This window comes from Lottia gigantea (genome assembly GCF_000327385.1).
Source record: "Lottia gigantea unplaced genomic scaffold LOTGIsca_59, whole genome shotgun sequence".
Classification (NCBI taxonomy): Eukaryota; Metazoa; Mollusca; class Gastropoda; family Lottiidae; genus Lottia; species Lottia gigantea.
In genome coordinates, this window is record NW_008710013.1 from 1,024,679 (window position 1) to 1,039,307 (window position 14,629).

At 34.0% G+C, this 14,629-nt stretch overlaps 1 protein-coding gene across 1 annotated transcript in view; it reads left to right on the plus strand.

The window, feature by feature from the left end:
* Window positions 1-9,995: 9,995 nt before the first annotated feature.
* The window catches only part of LOTGIDRAFT_127872 (hypothetical protein), a gene marked incomplete at both ends in the record, with an annotated part of 29,400 nt that continues 24,766 nt past the window's right edge, over window positions 9,996-14,629 (plus strand). The window contains one exon of the mRNA XM_009063652.1: window positions 9,996-10,224. Within this exon, the coding sequence (XP_009061900.1) occupies window positions 9,996-10,224 (229 nt within the window). The remainder of the gene's footprint in view (window positions 10,225-14,629) is intronic.

Consider the following 14,629-nt stretch of genomic DNA (forward strand, 5'->3'; position numbering starts at 1 on the left):
ATATCAGATACTTCTCACGAACTATCAAATTATAATTTTCAACGAGACGCATCAAGAAACACCATAGCAACAACAGCCGAAATGCACGTGCAAAAAGATACTGTGGCACCGCCATCTATTGATATTGTTCGTCGAACGACACCGGTTTGAAAGTAGTTTTGGATTACAGGATTAACTGTGTATATTTGATAAAATCTGGTCGTGGGGTAAGACCTATTTTTCATAAATGTAAATGAAGCATGCGTAGAGGATAACTTTCTTAAAGTCGTCTTTTTGGCGATTTTGAAGGTTTGGAGATTTTTGCCAAAAATAAGTATGGCGCCAAAAGATATAGTGTGATTGTTGCTAGACCTAGATCCAATGCACAACTTCCCGGGTCTTCACGCCCAGGACAGGAACTAGAAGTACTAAGTACGTGAAGGGTAAGACAGCGGGGCTGCGTCACGAAGTAGAAAGTGACGTACAACAGGCCATGAGTTTTATATGTGCTGATATGTTTTGTTTTGGTTTTTTTATTTACATTTTGAGATTTGGAGTATCGAAATGATACATGTTTCACAAGTTTAGATGTATTTATTTATTTGACATATTGTTGACCAATCACTGTGCTGTTATTATTATGATTATTATTGTTTTAAAAACTGTGTATAACTAATATAAATCTATAAAGTCATTACTCTGCTTTTTGTAATCATTTTATAAATAAATTCACTTTAAAGAGTTCAAATTTTTCTAACGTGAATTTTGGAAGACTAGAATTTGCATTTATCATATAATGTTCAGTGGCTATTCGGTCCACCATATTATTATACCATATACCATTATATCAAACATCAGTTTCATAATTTTATTATTAGGCAATGGATTCAAAAGGAGGTTAACCTTTCGACGTTTACAATTCGTGGTACTTTGGGAATCACTGGCAGAATACGACATTTCTAAAGCGAAAACCAATGCATGGATGTAAACATATTCAAATATATTTTTGTATCAAAGCACATAAGCCACAGACGTTTGGCGGAAATTCAAAATGGAGCAAACAGGGGCTTCAGTGATATCAAACTGACAAACCTTGGTCTTTTCAAACATAAATTTATGGTTTGCATTTTTAGTTACAGAAACTTATAGCCGTCTGAAATGAAATAAAATGAATGGAGTTTTACGTCCTACTTTTCTGCACCATGTGGGCTAATGAAGACGGGCAACGCCATGCAGGGTGCAATGAGGACAATTTTGCCAGGACAGCGGCATTAGCCTGCTCTTATTCGATTTTCAACTGTCGAGGGATCTTTAACGTGCACAGCCTGCAGCACACGGGACATCCATCCATTTATTGCCCCATCAGAACGACTAGACACTTTTTCCATGTTAGCCCCTCTTACCTGCATCACTGACAAGGGTTGAAAAATCCGAAGGTATTATCTCGACCTATGCCGAACAATGGACCTTCAGGTTAGCGAGCAAGCGTCTAACTCACTGAGCCCTCTGAATATAATATCCCAATGTAAATACTAGATAGTACAGATACGGTAATGGATTCTATATCCAACACTCACATATATCCTATACTCGTGGTGACGTTTGATAAGTTACCACACTTTTGGCTATTGAATACGATATTACAGCTGTGTTGTTATTCTAAATGAGATCTTGCATTATGATATACTTTGCGGGGCCGTTTCAAATCTCAAAGGGCCCGGAAAATTGTTGAATTAAATCTGATGTATGACGTGAAATTGATCGCGATTAACCAGAGATCTGTCCTGATCAACAAGTATCTTGAAGATGAGTATTTAATCAGCAGGGAATCGCAATCAAATCTATCCTCTATTATCCAGACATATCTATTGATCATTGTTTGATTATCCAGACGTATATATCGATTGAACTTAAGCTGAGGTAATCAACCCGGATGAACTTGAAGAAGGCTGGAAGTTGTAATATTTGTCTATATAACCAAAGGTGCTGACCTGGTGTCTTTCCTGTCATCATTTGTCATCCACTAATACATAATAGATTTTCTCACCGCTTCAGTACCAAAGGTTCTGCTTTAATTTAGAGCAGACATGATTTTAAGCAGGTCAGGACTGCATGAATGAATCCAATTGCATGGACCTTTATTCCAGATATTGCCTATTTTCCAGTGTTAAACCACGAGTTGTTTGATAGGATATGTTAATCCGTTTCAATTTACTAGTGAGCCTTTTCCCCAATCAAAAGAGGTTTTGTAGAAAAGGCAATGTGCTGCATTTTAACTAAGTTTTTCTAAAATCATCATTTAGTTAGACAGAAATATTGACATTATAGTAGACTTTGTTGATTCTCCAACACTTCTTTGAAGATGAAAATATATAATAAAAAGTGTCAAGAAAACAGATTCTAACACTTACAGCTCTCTATCCGCTATGAATATAGCGTAATACTCTATTATATATATGTCAAGTTCAATCTTAGAATGTTATCTGGTATTTGATTGTTGAATGACCGCGTGATATTTTAAATTGTATTTTGATAAGCAACCACATAGGCATTAGTATAATGTTGTCATTTTCATTAATAGCTCGGTGAGTTATTTTGGATTTTCCTCTTTCTCGGATATACTTTCATTCGCGACATTCTGTTGCGATTCCTTCTATGGCAACGGTAGATCTGCCCTCTAAAACATGTCTACTGATGGCTTGAGCTCAGTGGGTTTTTCTTTTAATTTTTCTCTTGGAAATGTCAACCTCTTTTCCCTCTTTTCCCTCTTTCCCTCTGATGTACTTTGAGTTGTGACTTTTGTGTTGCAATTCTGGCAACAATACGTTTTGCATCTGTCCTCTGAAACATGTATACGGATGGTTCGAGCCATTTAGACGGTACAGTACACTTTCTCTATCAAAATCTAATTTGAAATGAAATATCCGAAGTTTCCTACGGAATCGATAAAAAACAAAGACTCTGGGCGACCCGAGACTTAAATTGAAATAAAATACATTTTTGTATAACTTAGACTTTCCCTCGATAGACATTTTTCTTTTTAAAATAATCTACACTTTACAACTAGAGTATTACCTTAAAGAGAGCAACTCGGCGTTTTCACTGAAGTTGATACCAAATCGATTGGGGTATCTATTAAATATTGTATTTTACGGGTCTAGTATAAAAAATAAAACCTTTGTTATAAACAAAGTGAATTAATCGATAAATCCAATTTAGATGAGTTATAATTGTGTTATCTTAGGGTTTTATATTTTGCATACTCTTCCAGGTTTTCTTTTGCGTCCCAAATGATCTCTAAAAAGGACACAACATCAATTCCCGTCAACGATCGAGAATATGGAAACATAGATTTCAGAGTTTATAAAGAAATATTCTGGTCTTAAACCAATTTGAATATGTTTAACATGGTATCTCCAATTCTGGTGAAATTGTTTCGTCTAACGTCAGAGAACCATTCTCCTTTTTTTTAAAATTCATATGAGCATCGTAGTCTAAAAACAACACTTGACCCTTTTAATAACGATTTTTATTTTTTTTGATGATCACATGGTGTCTATACGTTCAGATTAATCCACATATTATACAACCTACACAAAATAGATGTTCAGGTTTGGTCATCTTTCTACTAACGATTTTGTGACTTCATCAAATCTTAATGTCCGAAGGTATACTATTACAGCCCGGTTTCTGAAATTTGTATTAATATATACTGCTTGATTTATAGGTTATGAGATGGTCTGGACAATTATACATAAGAAAACGTATTTAAAGTAATGTATGGTGATTGGGCGACTCCTAATCGGATGTTATTAGTAGGTCTGGTCAACCAGACGTATTATTAGTCACTAACTTTATTTAATTTCCTCAATTTTGGACTGTTGGTTTATATCAGTCTGGTCAGTCGTGCCTGACTTGATTAGTGCGTAGATCAATGAAATATAATTAACTTGTCCTTTAAAGGAAATGATAAACACTGTTCTACGTTTTCAAAAGCTAAAAAAAAAAATTATATACAATGTTTTACGTCCTACTTTTCTGCACCATATGGGCTAATGAAGACGGGCAACGCCATGTCAATTTTGTCAGGACAGTGGCATTGGCCTGCTCTTTTTCGATTTTCAACTGTCAAGAGATCTTATACGGGCACTTGCACAGTCTGCATCGCACGAAGCCTCGGTTTATTACCCAATCCGTGTGATTAGACCGAGTCACCGAATCACCGCGGTTCCAATATCCAATATATAGAAAAGACATATATAGAATTAGTGAGTAAAATTCCTAGTTTGAAGTATTTTTAATGGAATTTTGTGATTTTCGTACATTTCTAGCACTTCTGAAGACTATTTACATACATTTAATACTAAAATCAACCCCCCAAAATGGTACACCTGTCCCTTTAAGTAAACTATTTGATTAACTGGTGTTTCTAATGAATTATTCATAATCATATCATTATGATCTTATTGCATATAAGAGTTTTAACCAATCATAAATGTCCATGTATGTACAGTGTGGATAAACAAAAAACAATCGGTCACTCATTGGAATTCTAGTGGCATTTCTTTTCTAATTTAGCTAATTATGAATTAACTATGGACATGTTAGACAAACCGGTATTTTTCCAAGTTATTAGAAGAACCTCTACTTTCTATTCATATACGTATTGTCATTTCTTTAAGGGAACCCATCTTTACAGTAGGGTGAATACAAAAAGAAAATACATCATATGTATGCACACAATTTGATGACAACAGACACAAGTTTGTTTTCAGTACAAATTGTTCTTATGCTGGAAGGGATATAACTATGAAATACCGCAAATTTGCATTGCTACAAACTACAAATATCCGATATTTATGGATACCAACGAACGATTTCACTGTCTCCTTATAGATTTCCAAATGACTTTTTATCATACCCTTATACATACCATGGGCGTATACTGTCGCTACTATTGCAGTACGACTGTCAGTAAGGTTGAATCCACTATGCCATTTAGACTTAATGTTGTGTTACGTCATTTAGCATTAGATTTAAAACCACAAGATTGAAGCAGATTGAGTTTTTTGATGATAAGACAATAATTTTCATCGAGATGTAGACAGGTGCAGTTTGATTTTGATCCATATGCCGATATTTTGAACTAGATATCTTGTACGCGAGTCTTACGCTAGGGTAAGTACTTTTTAATGTGAACGTGAACAAAACCCAACACAAATGTCGATAATACCATTACTCATCACAGGACACAAGTTAATTAAATTTCACACTATCTGAATTTACAATCTGGTCTGTTATTAGCTGTTAAATCAATTTTATATGTCATAGTCTGTATGGTTGACTGCAGTGTCATCAATACCTACATTAGTTGCCTTTAAAAAGCGCACAACCCGCCGAGGGAGCACTGCCTTTTAACTTTATATGATTGAAATATAAAATACAAAGTGAAACACACATGGAGCGTTACACCAAACGTGACATGGTCGTTAAGTTGTTTTGATGACATGTAATTAGTTTATAACGCCTAATCTCTACATATACTCCGGTAATAATAAACAACATTCAGTCTTTGCTTGTTTTTGACTGATATTCAGGTAAGTAGACCCATCATTTTTTACTGGAGACATTTGGATGACTGAAACCCTTGTGTTAAGAGTGAAGAAGTTCCTAAAAACTTCTATGTAAAGCACTGGCCAAGGTCACAAATAAAGAGATAAATGTTCAATACAAGATAAGGTGAAGTTAGCATAGTTAGTATTAAGTTAAAAAAACAACCACGAGTAATCTACAATAAACAAAAGTCTATAAAATGAAAGTTTTCTTGTTACCAGTTCTAAAAGAAAAGAGAAAGAAAGAAAATTACTAAGGTTTTTATTGCGCTTATAGGCAATTACAAGTCGTTTGCTATATACATTCGGAAATCTTTTCTGTAATTCACTGTAATACTGTTTGACGATGGATGAGGTTTTGGCAGCTGTATGATTAAAGGTGGCAACAAATGGAATCATTTGATTATCATGCTGGATGTTAAGTCCATTTGGAGCCACTGTTTGGAGTTGGTCCATCCAGTAGCTTTCTCTCTGTAATCGTTTGGTTTTTGATTTGATAAGATCAGAGTCAAGAATTGATTCAATAGGCATGATAAGAAGGTATTCAATGGAATGGTCAGGTAAATTAAAATGATGAGAAATTGGTCTATTTTTGCTATGAATTATATCAAAGCGATGGTCGCTAAATCGAGTTCGCAACGCGTTCTGGGTTTCGCCGACGTATTGTTTGTCACATTTTTTACACGAAATTAGGTAAATGATATTTTTATCCGTACACGTGAGACGTTCTTTAATTTCAAATATTTTTCCGTTTTTTTTATTTTGAAAATAATGAGACATATGGATATGTTCACAGGTGCGACACCAAGAACCTCTACATGGTATTGCGCCAAAGTTATTTATTGGAGGAGGGGGTTCATTAATTTTCAAAAGGTCCAAAACAGTGTCATTTTTAATTTTTCGCAAGAATCGTTTGGAATAGCCCCTCTCTCTTAATTTACTGAAAACTAGTCTACAAGCTGCATCAAAATCTACTTTTGAGTGCAAATTCTAAAAAAACGCAAAATTTGTGATTTGATTATTCCCGTAAAAGTATGTTTTAGGTGAAAAGAGTTTTTATATAAAAGTTGGTGAGTATCCGTTGGTTTAAAAAATACTTTGATGTCTAATTTGTTTGTTTGAGAGAAAATTGGTCCTTTGAATACCGTAGTATCCAAAAAATCCATACTTTGTTCAGAAATATTCGCAATTAGTTTTACAGAAGGGTGGTGATTATTTAAAATTTCAAAATATTACTCGTAACAACACGAGTTTCTTGATAAATGAAATATAATATTATATAGAGGCAGTAATTCATGTTGAGAGATATACTAGATACGAAACTGTGGAGTTTCTCAACAATTCTTTTTCATAAGAATCCCTAAATTGATTGGCACGGGCTAATGCACGCTTCACACTGTCCCAATATGGACACCAAACGGACAAACGAAGGGCGAAGATAGTCCCGAACAGCCAATTCATGAGCGACGAAAGAAGGAAATGTAGATCGTATGTGGTATATTGTTTTTGATTCGAAACAAGGGACAACATTTTACCCGATTATCAGAAAAGAGATGTGTACCAGTAACCTATCACAAGTTATTAATTTATTTCAATTAAAATGTGCATACATTAACCTTATAAACACTCCGGATTGATGTCACCCTGGCAATGATGTAAGTTGGAGGGAAGCATATTCTCGCTCGGCCACTAAACCATCAACAAAAGCCTTGTAGGTCACAATGAAGGAGAGTATAAAACAGCTCAGTTTATTCTGCAGTTTTTAGAAGAAAGTTCAGCCACTTTTTTTTTTTATAAAATTACAGCGACACACTTCGATTCTCTTATTACTTAACATAAAGTAATTCTTCTTCGTCTTTTTGTTCTTTTCTGTACATGTTAATTATTTTTTTCTTGCAGAATGAAGGCAGCTATTTTATTGACGTTGGTTGTATTGTTGTTGGTTGTTTCAGACCAGGTTGATTGTGGATGGAGGAGATATTGGAGGAGACAAGCAGATAGAGACCGACCATCTCGCCCGGGTCGTGACATTGATGATATTGCAACATTAGCTGTTGAGTTAAATGCTGATGGATAGGGGCTACGGCCTTTCGCCAATAGTAGCTACTAAGGATTAGCTGGAATTTGCAATATAACCTTTAGACATTCAATCAATAGGCATCTTCTTCTTGTAGTAGTTAAGAGTTGAAAATAATCATTGTTGTCTATGGCTTGTTTTACTTATCTGCCGATATTCAGAAATTTGGCTTTAGTAATATTGAAAAATTTAAAATGAATAAATTCGTTATGAGTATACCGAATCAATACTTTGGGTACGGCTGGAAAGGATTCCTTTCCAATCCCTCTAGGACACTTATTTTTCAGCATAATGCTTGTCATACAGACAAAAAATGTATCTTCAATAGTATCTATAATTATACAGATTTGTGTGTCAGAAGTTAGGACTAAAATTTAATCGCCTACACCCGTATTATCCAGTGCTTTATAGTGTAATGGTGGCATGCGGCATGCATTGGGGATTCTTCAAAACGTTTCGAACATTTTCTGATAACAAACCACCAGAAAACTTCTAAGAGCAGAACTTTTAATTCGATCCAGACTGCAGCCATTAGACTGATCATTGATATCAATTGCTTTGTGCGAAGCTGATTAACATTTAGATTCAATATCACATATCATATTTCCCATATCTTCATGCTGTTTTGATAAGGCTTTATCTGCCACTTTCACTGTGGTGGATAACCTATTTCAACAAGAGCAACTAATGGCACCAGACTAAAGTATTATCTTCAATAATATATATATAAGTTGTAATCTCTGCCAAATTTTCATTGGTACGACTACATTAGCAGCCTGTAACAAGTAATAACAACTCACAGAACAAACTCTATGACAAACGGAAACACACACATTACACTAAAACGACAAATTCTCATCATGAAGATAGCTTTGTTCCAAAACCTTACTCATTACAAGCAATACAATGATTTACTTTTCACCTTCTGAATTCTGAAAGAATGGTAGCCGAAGACACCCTCACTGAAATTCAAAAATGACCCAAGGATGACCCAGCTCACCCTCACATCATATAATGGCATATAATATTTTGTTTTCATTAAATATTACATTACGGTAGGTAATTACTATGTATATTTTAAATCATGTAAACATTTCCTTAATAATAAATATACATCATTTTCTTTTTTATTCCTAGTATTTATTCTAAACTATTCAAAACCTTAGCATTTAATTTCAGATTTAAATACGATCACATTGACAGAGTTACAGCCCTTGATATACTGAAAATGAATTGGGTAACTGGAAGCATTTTGCTCTACAACTGCGTATATTTGTTTGAAAAGACCAGGGCGATTTGTATTGTTCCATTATGAATGTTAATGTCACTATCGTTAAAATCAGGCACTACGAAGGCCGTAGCATATCATTACTTATGAGTAATTAGAGCCAAAATCATGATGACTGGGTAACACTTCAACTCGTTGTATTTACCTCTTAACGTGTTATTGCTAATCATAGCTGACACGTAGTAAATCATTCTACCGCTGCTTGATACTGGCTGCCTCTTGCAACCTGCATCCCTGTGAATCAAAGACAATTTTAATTCTTTTCACACCCTTGAAACTTGTATAAAGCTTACATCTCTTTCACAAAACACTTGAAAGGGGAAATTTTTCGATGTGAAAGAATTGTAGTCACCTTATCTGTTTGAATAGGTATTATACGATGGTACATTAATTATGTGGTTTATTATAGAGCTCATCCCATTAACTTCCCGATGTGACCTCATTAAGAAGTCTTTTCTCAGCTTAACAGTAGAAATATCAGATTTTATATCGGCAGCACGTGTTGTGTAGAATAATAATAAAATACACACTCGAGTATAGAATTCCTCCACTGAGCATGTCAGTTAACTTATTGTGTTTATACTCGTGTGTGATGAGAGACGTGATATTTAACTTCACCAGGAGGCTAAAGGCAGACGTGTAACGGAAGCGCGGGAATTGAGTTGTACACGGCTTGACCGTTAATCAGTGGTCACTTGAAGGTGTTCAGTTTAGCAAATCCAAGAAAAGTATTGGAAACTTTGCTCGAGTTCATTCATTTTAGATTTACTATCAGCCATAGTTCATAGCGTGATTCAGTTCGTTCAGGTTCGTGCCAATAGTCAATATATCGTCTGCTATATAGTGTTAAAGTGTTCCAATCGTCCCGTGATAACATTCGTCATTTACAATTTTATCATTCATATATTCAGTGAATCGAACAAAAGCCTGGGATTAGTTAACGGATGCTTGTGTTTGTTTTCATTTTACTCAGGACATTTACCATGCCCATCGTCTGCTGAAATCATTTTCACGATCTAAATAGGCAATGCCTTTCAACATGGCGGCGGACGCAACTAAAGAACGAAAAATTTTATTTGGAGGCACCATTGCCACTGTGGTAGCTTTTCTTTTCCAACTTGTGGCTATTTGTACTTCATACTGGCTATTAGTGGACGCGCCTTCTGAACAAGTGACCGGAAATAAAACGGGTCGAACATTGATTCGCTCTTATAGTGGGCTGTGGAGGATTTGTAAAGTCTATAGAGAAGGAAAAGACGGTTCAGAAAGTAAGTTGTAATTATTTATAGTAACGAATAGTACCATCTTGAAGACCCATTTTTACTACACCATACCTAAAATATCCTAAACACCATACAATTCAAGATGGATAGATAGCATTACCAGATAGCCTATATAGCATATTCTAATATTACTAAGAGTTTACTAGTCTTAGGTATCGTGAAGGCGAGGGTTGCCAATTTTTTTTTTCTCCAGCAATAGGCTTATTATGAATTAGCTTAAAGATGGTTTGTTAACATCGTTATGTTCATTAAATCTTGTTGCAAGTTACCGAAAAATTGTGACCAGTACGGAGATGATGTTCGCTATCTCCCAATCTTCACCATACATATTACATTCATAACACCATTCAAATATTGTAATTTGTCCTATTTAATTAAACAAATCCCCCAGGAGGATGGCATATTCCGTGGAAAAAAACTTGCCTTCTGAATTTTGAATTTGGAGTATTTCATACAAAATTTTAATGGTCACCACCATTGAATGGTTTACATTGATGTCTCTCGCTGACAAAATTAACAATGGGGATAGGCTGTAGGAACTGAAGGACAAAATTGGAGATAAATAGAACAAAATATTACTTGTAAAAAACGGACAGGCAATATCTTGGCATTAAAATATGAATTCAAATGGTGGCAATATTGAGCATTAATTCAATTAAAGATGTGAAATTATAGTAATTATTTTCAGCATTATATCATTTAACAGCTAGGGGATTCCAAAGTTGTTCAATACGAAGCTGTAACTTGTTGAAAAGATGTTTCATGTTCCTAAAATTTTGACTGAAAAATATTATGATCATAGCTTTGATACTTATCGTATTTTCTGGGTTTTCCCTGATATATATACTGAATCCTAGCCTTCTATATCGTACACGCTGAGAGTCCAGACTCCTGCCCCATACTCTGGTGTTTTACCCCGGACATAGGTAAACGTACCGGTATATATAATTTTAGTGGAGGCTTTACCAAAGATGAGTTATTGCGAATGTGGTCCATAACTCGACCAAAAACAACGAATTATAAAATGATCAATCTGCATTATTTGAAAACAGCATGTTGCTATAATATGGTATTCACTAGTACCTAAGTAAGTACTTCATAGTCGTCACAAGGTATGGAAGATTTATGCAGGATATAGGTACTATGCAAGAAAACCGATGGCACATTCACACCGATTCTAATGTATAGAATAGCAAACAATTCAAGATCTGTTGATATGATTATCAGATAACCTACATCATATTCTAGTACATCATATCATATATACAATCAAACCATAGTGGAGGTTGTTTAAAGTAGCACTAGAGAAATACATAATATGATTTTAATAACTCTAATAACCTAAGATTTTTGTATTGTCTTAATTAGTCAATTAGTAAATCATTAATTAGTAAATCACAAAACAGATACAAGCTTCGTTAGCCTAATAAACTGCTGTATTTCTTAAAGCGGAAATGTATCTAAATATAGATTTTGTGAAACAAGCAAGTGTGGCAGAATAAATATGAACCCTTCATACATCTGTAACCACACAGTCCACGTCAATTCGGATTTTAGAAACACAATAAGAATTGAATTCTTTGTACACCTGATAAATCCTTCTACGTGACATGTCCAAGCATAGAAAAGAATATTAACTTTTAACTACTTTTGTCTTATCGTCTCAGTCATATAATTATCTATAGTGTCTGAGTATTTCGACATCCGAATAAAAGTACCAGACCAATGTATAACTTAAGTTTTATCACTAGAATTATGTTGGAAACCCTTGAAGAAAATTCTTCATTCTTTTTTATTTAAAGTCGAATTTGTATTTGGTTCTTCATTTCAAACATGTTTCAGGTAACCCAATGTTAAGAGGACAGTATCACTTTAAATAACACGAACAGAGTGATAAAATCGATATCAGAACCGGAAAAAAATCAAATGTTTATCTGTATAAATCTATATTGTATTTTTAATTTTTCAAATGTTAACATAGATTTTATATCTGCCGTCTCTTATTATCTTTGTCAAGTGCTAGACTTATTCTGATTCCAATGTTTTTAAAAACTAATTGTAGCTGATTATTTGTCCTCGCCATTCCACGTATATTCATTTCATCACCTTTTTTACTCGACTTTTATCTTTTGATGACTGATGGGCTAATGTTATTTACCGATATAAAAATGACTAAGGCTGTGTATTTTTATTATTTATTCATGAATGTTTTTTCTTATATATTTTTTTATATTATTTTTTATATCCGGTGACTAGAACATCTGTAATTAACATAGTATTGTGTAACATTAACTTCAACCACAAACAACCCAGGGAATATATATTTGCTATGTCAAGACAGTTGCTAATTCGTTCACACATGTACTAATTCCGAGAGCACAATTTACTTGAATTTTGCTACTAGTAATTGTAAGTAATAACCATATTATGTTCATTGCCATATGAGAAATCCAGAGACGAGCATGAATACATACACATAAGTTGGTTATGTTAAAGATAATTACCTGAGCTTGAAAGGTATATACTTGTTGTAACTGTGTAGTATGAAAGTGTGTAGTATGAAATAGCTCACTTTTATTAATTTGTAACTGCGAATAATAAGTACAGCCAACAGTGACGATAATTGAAATAAAACATCAAGATTTTACAAAAATAACAACTAAGGGTATCCTTTCTGCCAGCTGTTCTTTCGTCGTCTGTTTCATTAACGAAGAACAATTTCCAGTTAATTCGGTTGGGCCTGATCTACGACGTCGGGAATGGAGTGAGAGATAAACGTTGTGGCCTTATTTTGCATTGTCCAAAAATCTATATCATTTTTCCACTCAAGACAAGTAAAATGTTGTGTTTATCTGTGTGCTTATCAAAATAAAACCAAACATCCTAGGAGGTCAAACCTTGAACGTTTCACTCTTGGTGCAAATGCATATCTTGAAATAGATTTGTAATCACGATAAGGGATAAGATAATAAAATTTGATAACCTATGATTCCACCATATGGTGAAGCAAGTCATTGACTATTTGGTGGTAAAATTGGACAGAACCATCTTCATCACCAATTTAAGGCATTGCTTCCCCTTCATGAACTGGTCATATTTGATTCGGTGACAACGGGATCTGTTTAAAGGATCTAATGAACACAAACCCGTAGCCTTTTCATGTCTATGTTGATTTTCAATATCTTTTATGTCAATCTTATATATATATATACCTAGTATTCTTAATGTATTGTCTTGCAAAGGTAGGATGATTTGTATTGAAACACATTCATCAGTTAAAATAGTTACTACTAAACAATCAATATTTCCAAATGGAAGAAGATTTACTAGTAAATTTTAAGATTGAGAAGGTGATCTCAGTAAATATACAGATTACATTTCTTCATATTGAAGCAAATTATTAATTCTCAATGACTGTATATATGAATTTTATGATGGAAAAAAGCCTACCTGTAAGGCTGTGCATAAAACGTGATTATTCTTTCAGTAATCTGGCAGAGCTGTTTTATTACCTATTGTGTCAAGGATGAACTACTTCACATGTTAATGGTGTGGAACCTTCGTACCATAATATCATCCCATTAGTTCTGTATTTATTAACTTATTATAGGTTTTGCTCTTATTAACCTTTTAAAGTATAAGTTATGTCTATTTCTATAATGCTTTTAGTGCTCGAGCACAGAAAAGAAAGTTTATATTTTGAACGATTTATCTTGATGATAGTGTGTGAGTTAAACTGAGCGTCGAAGTTAATAGAGAATCAACAAATATCTGTCAATAATAATATTTCTTTTGAAAACTGATAACATATCTTACCTTCTTTAAGAACATAATTTAGCTTTGGCATTTTCTTGAACTAAAGTATATTGTACTTTCTATACACTATAAACATCAAAAAACTTCTCTGTACTGCTTAACCCCATCGTCTTCTGTGTTTTTATATACTCAAGTATTGGAATTTGCAATGAACCGAGTTCAGACAATAAAAAAAATCGTACTATGTGTGCTCAAAATATCGTTTTCAAGCTAAGTGTAGTTTTCATCAAAGTTAGCATTCTCAGTTGTCTATCTGGATGCAAACCTGGTTTTTGAGGCAGCCATGCTGTCTAACAATAAAATAAGATTCGAATATGAATTTGTATTATTACTATTGTTGGCTCGGGAATTACTTTATCAAATTTATATCATTGAGACTGACCCATTGAAAACTGAGTTATCATGAAAATGAAATTGTAATCAGCTAATGGATGAGAAATCTGAGAAAATCATAATGACCGACTTGAACCTCACGTGATAAGCCTTACTAAAACAGTCCTAAGAGAGTTAGCTACCAGTTCGCAAATCTTAGTAGTGTAATGTACTACCATTTTCAGACTGATACCATTACGTA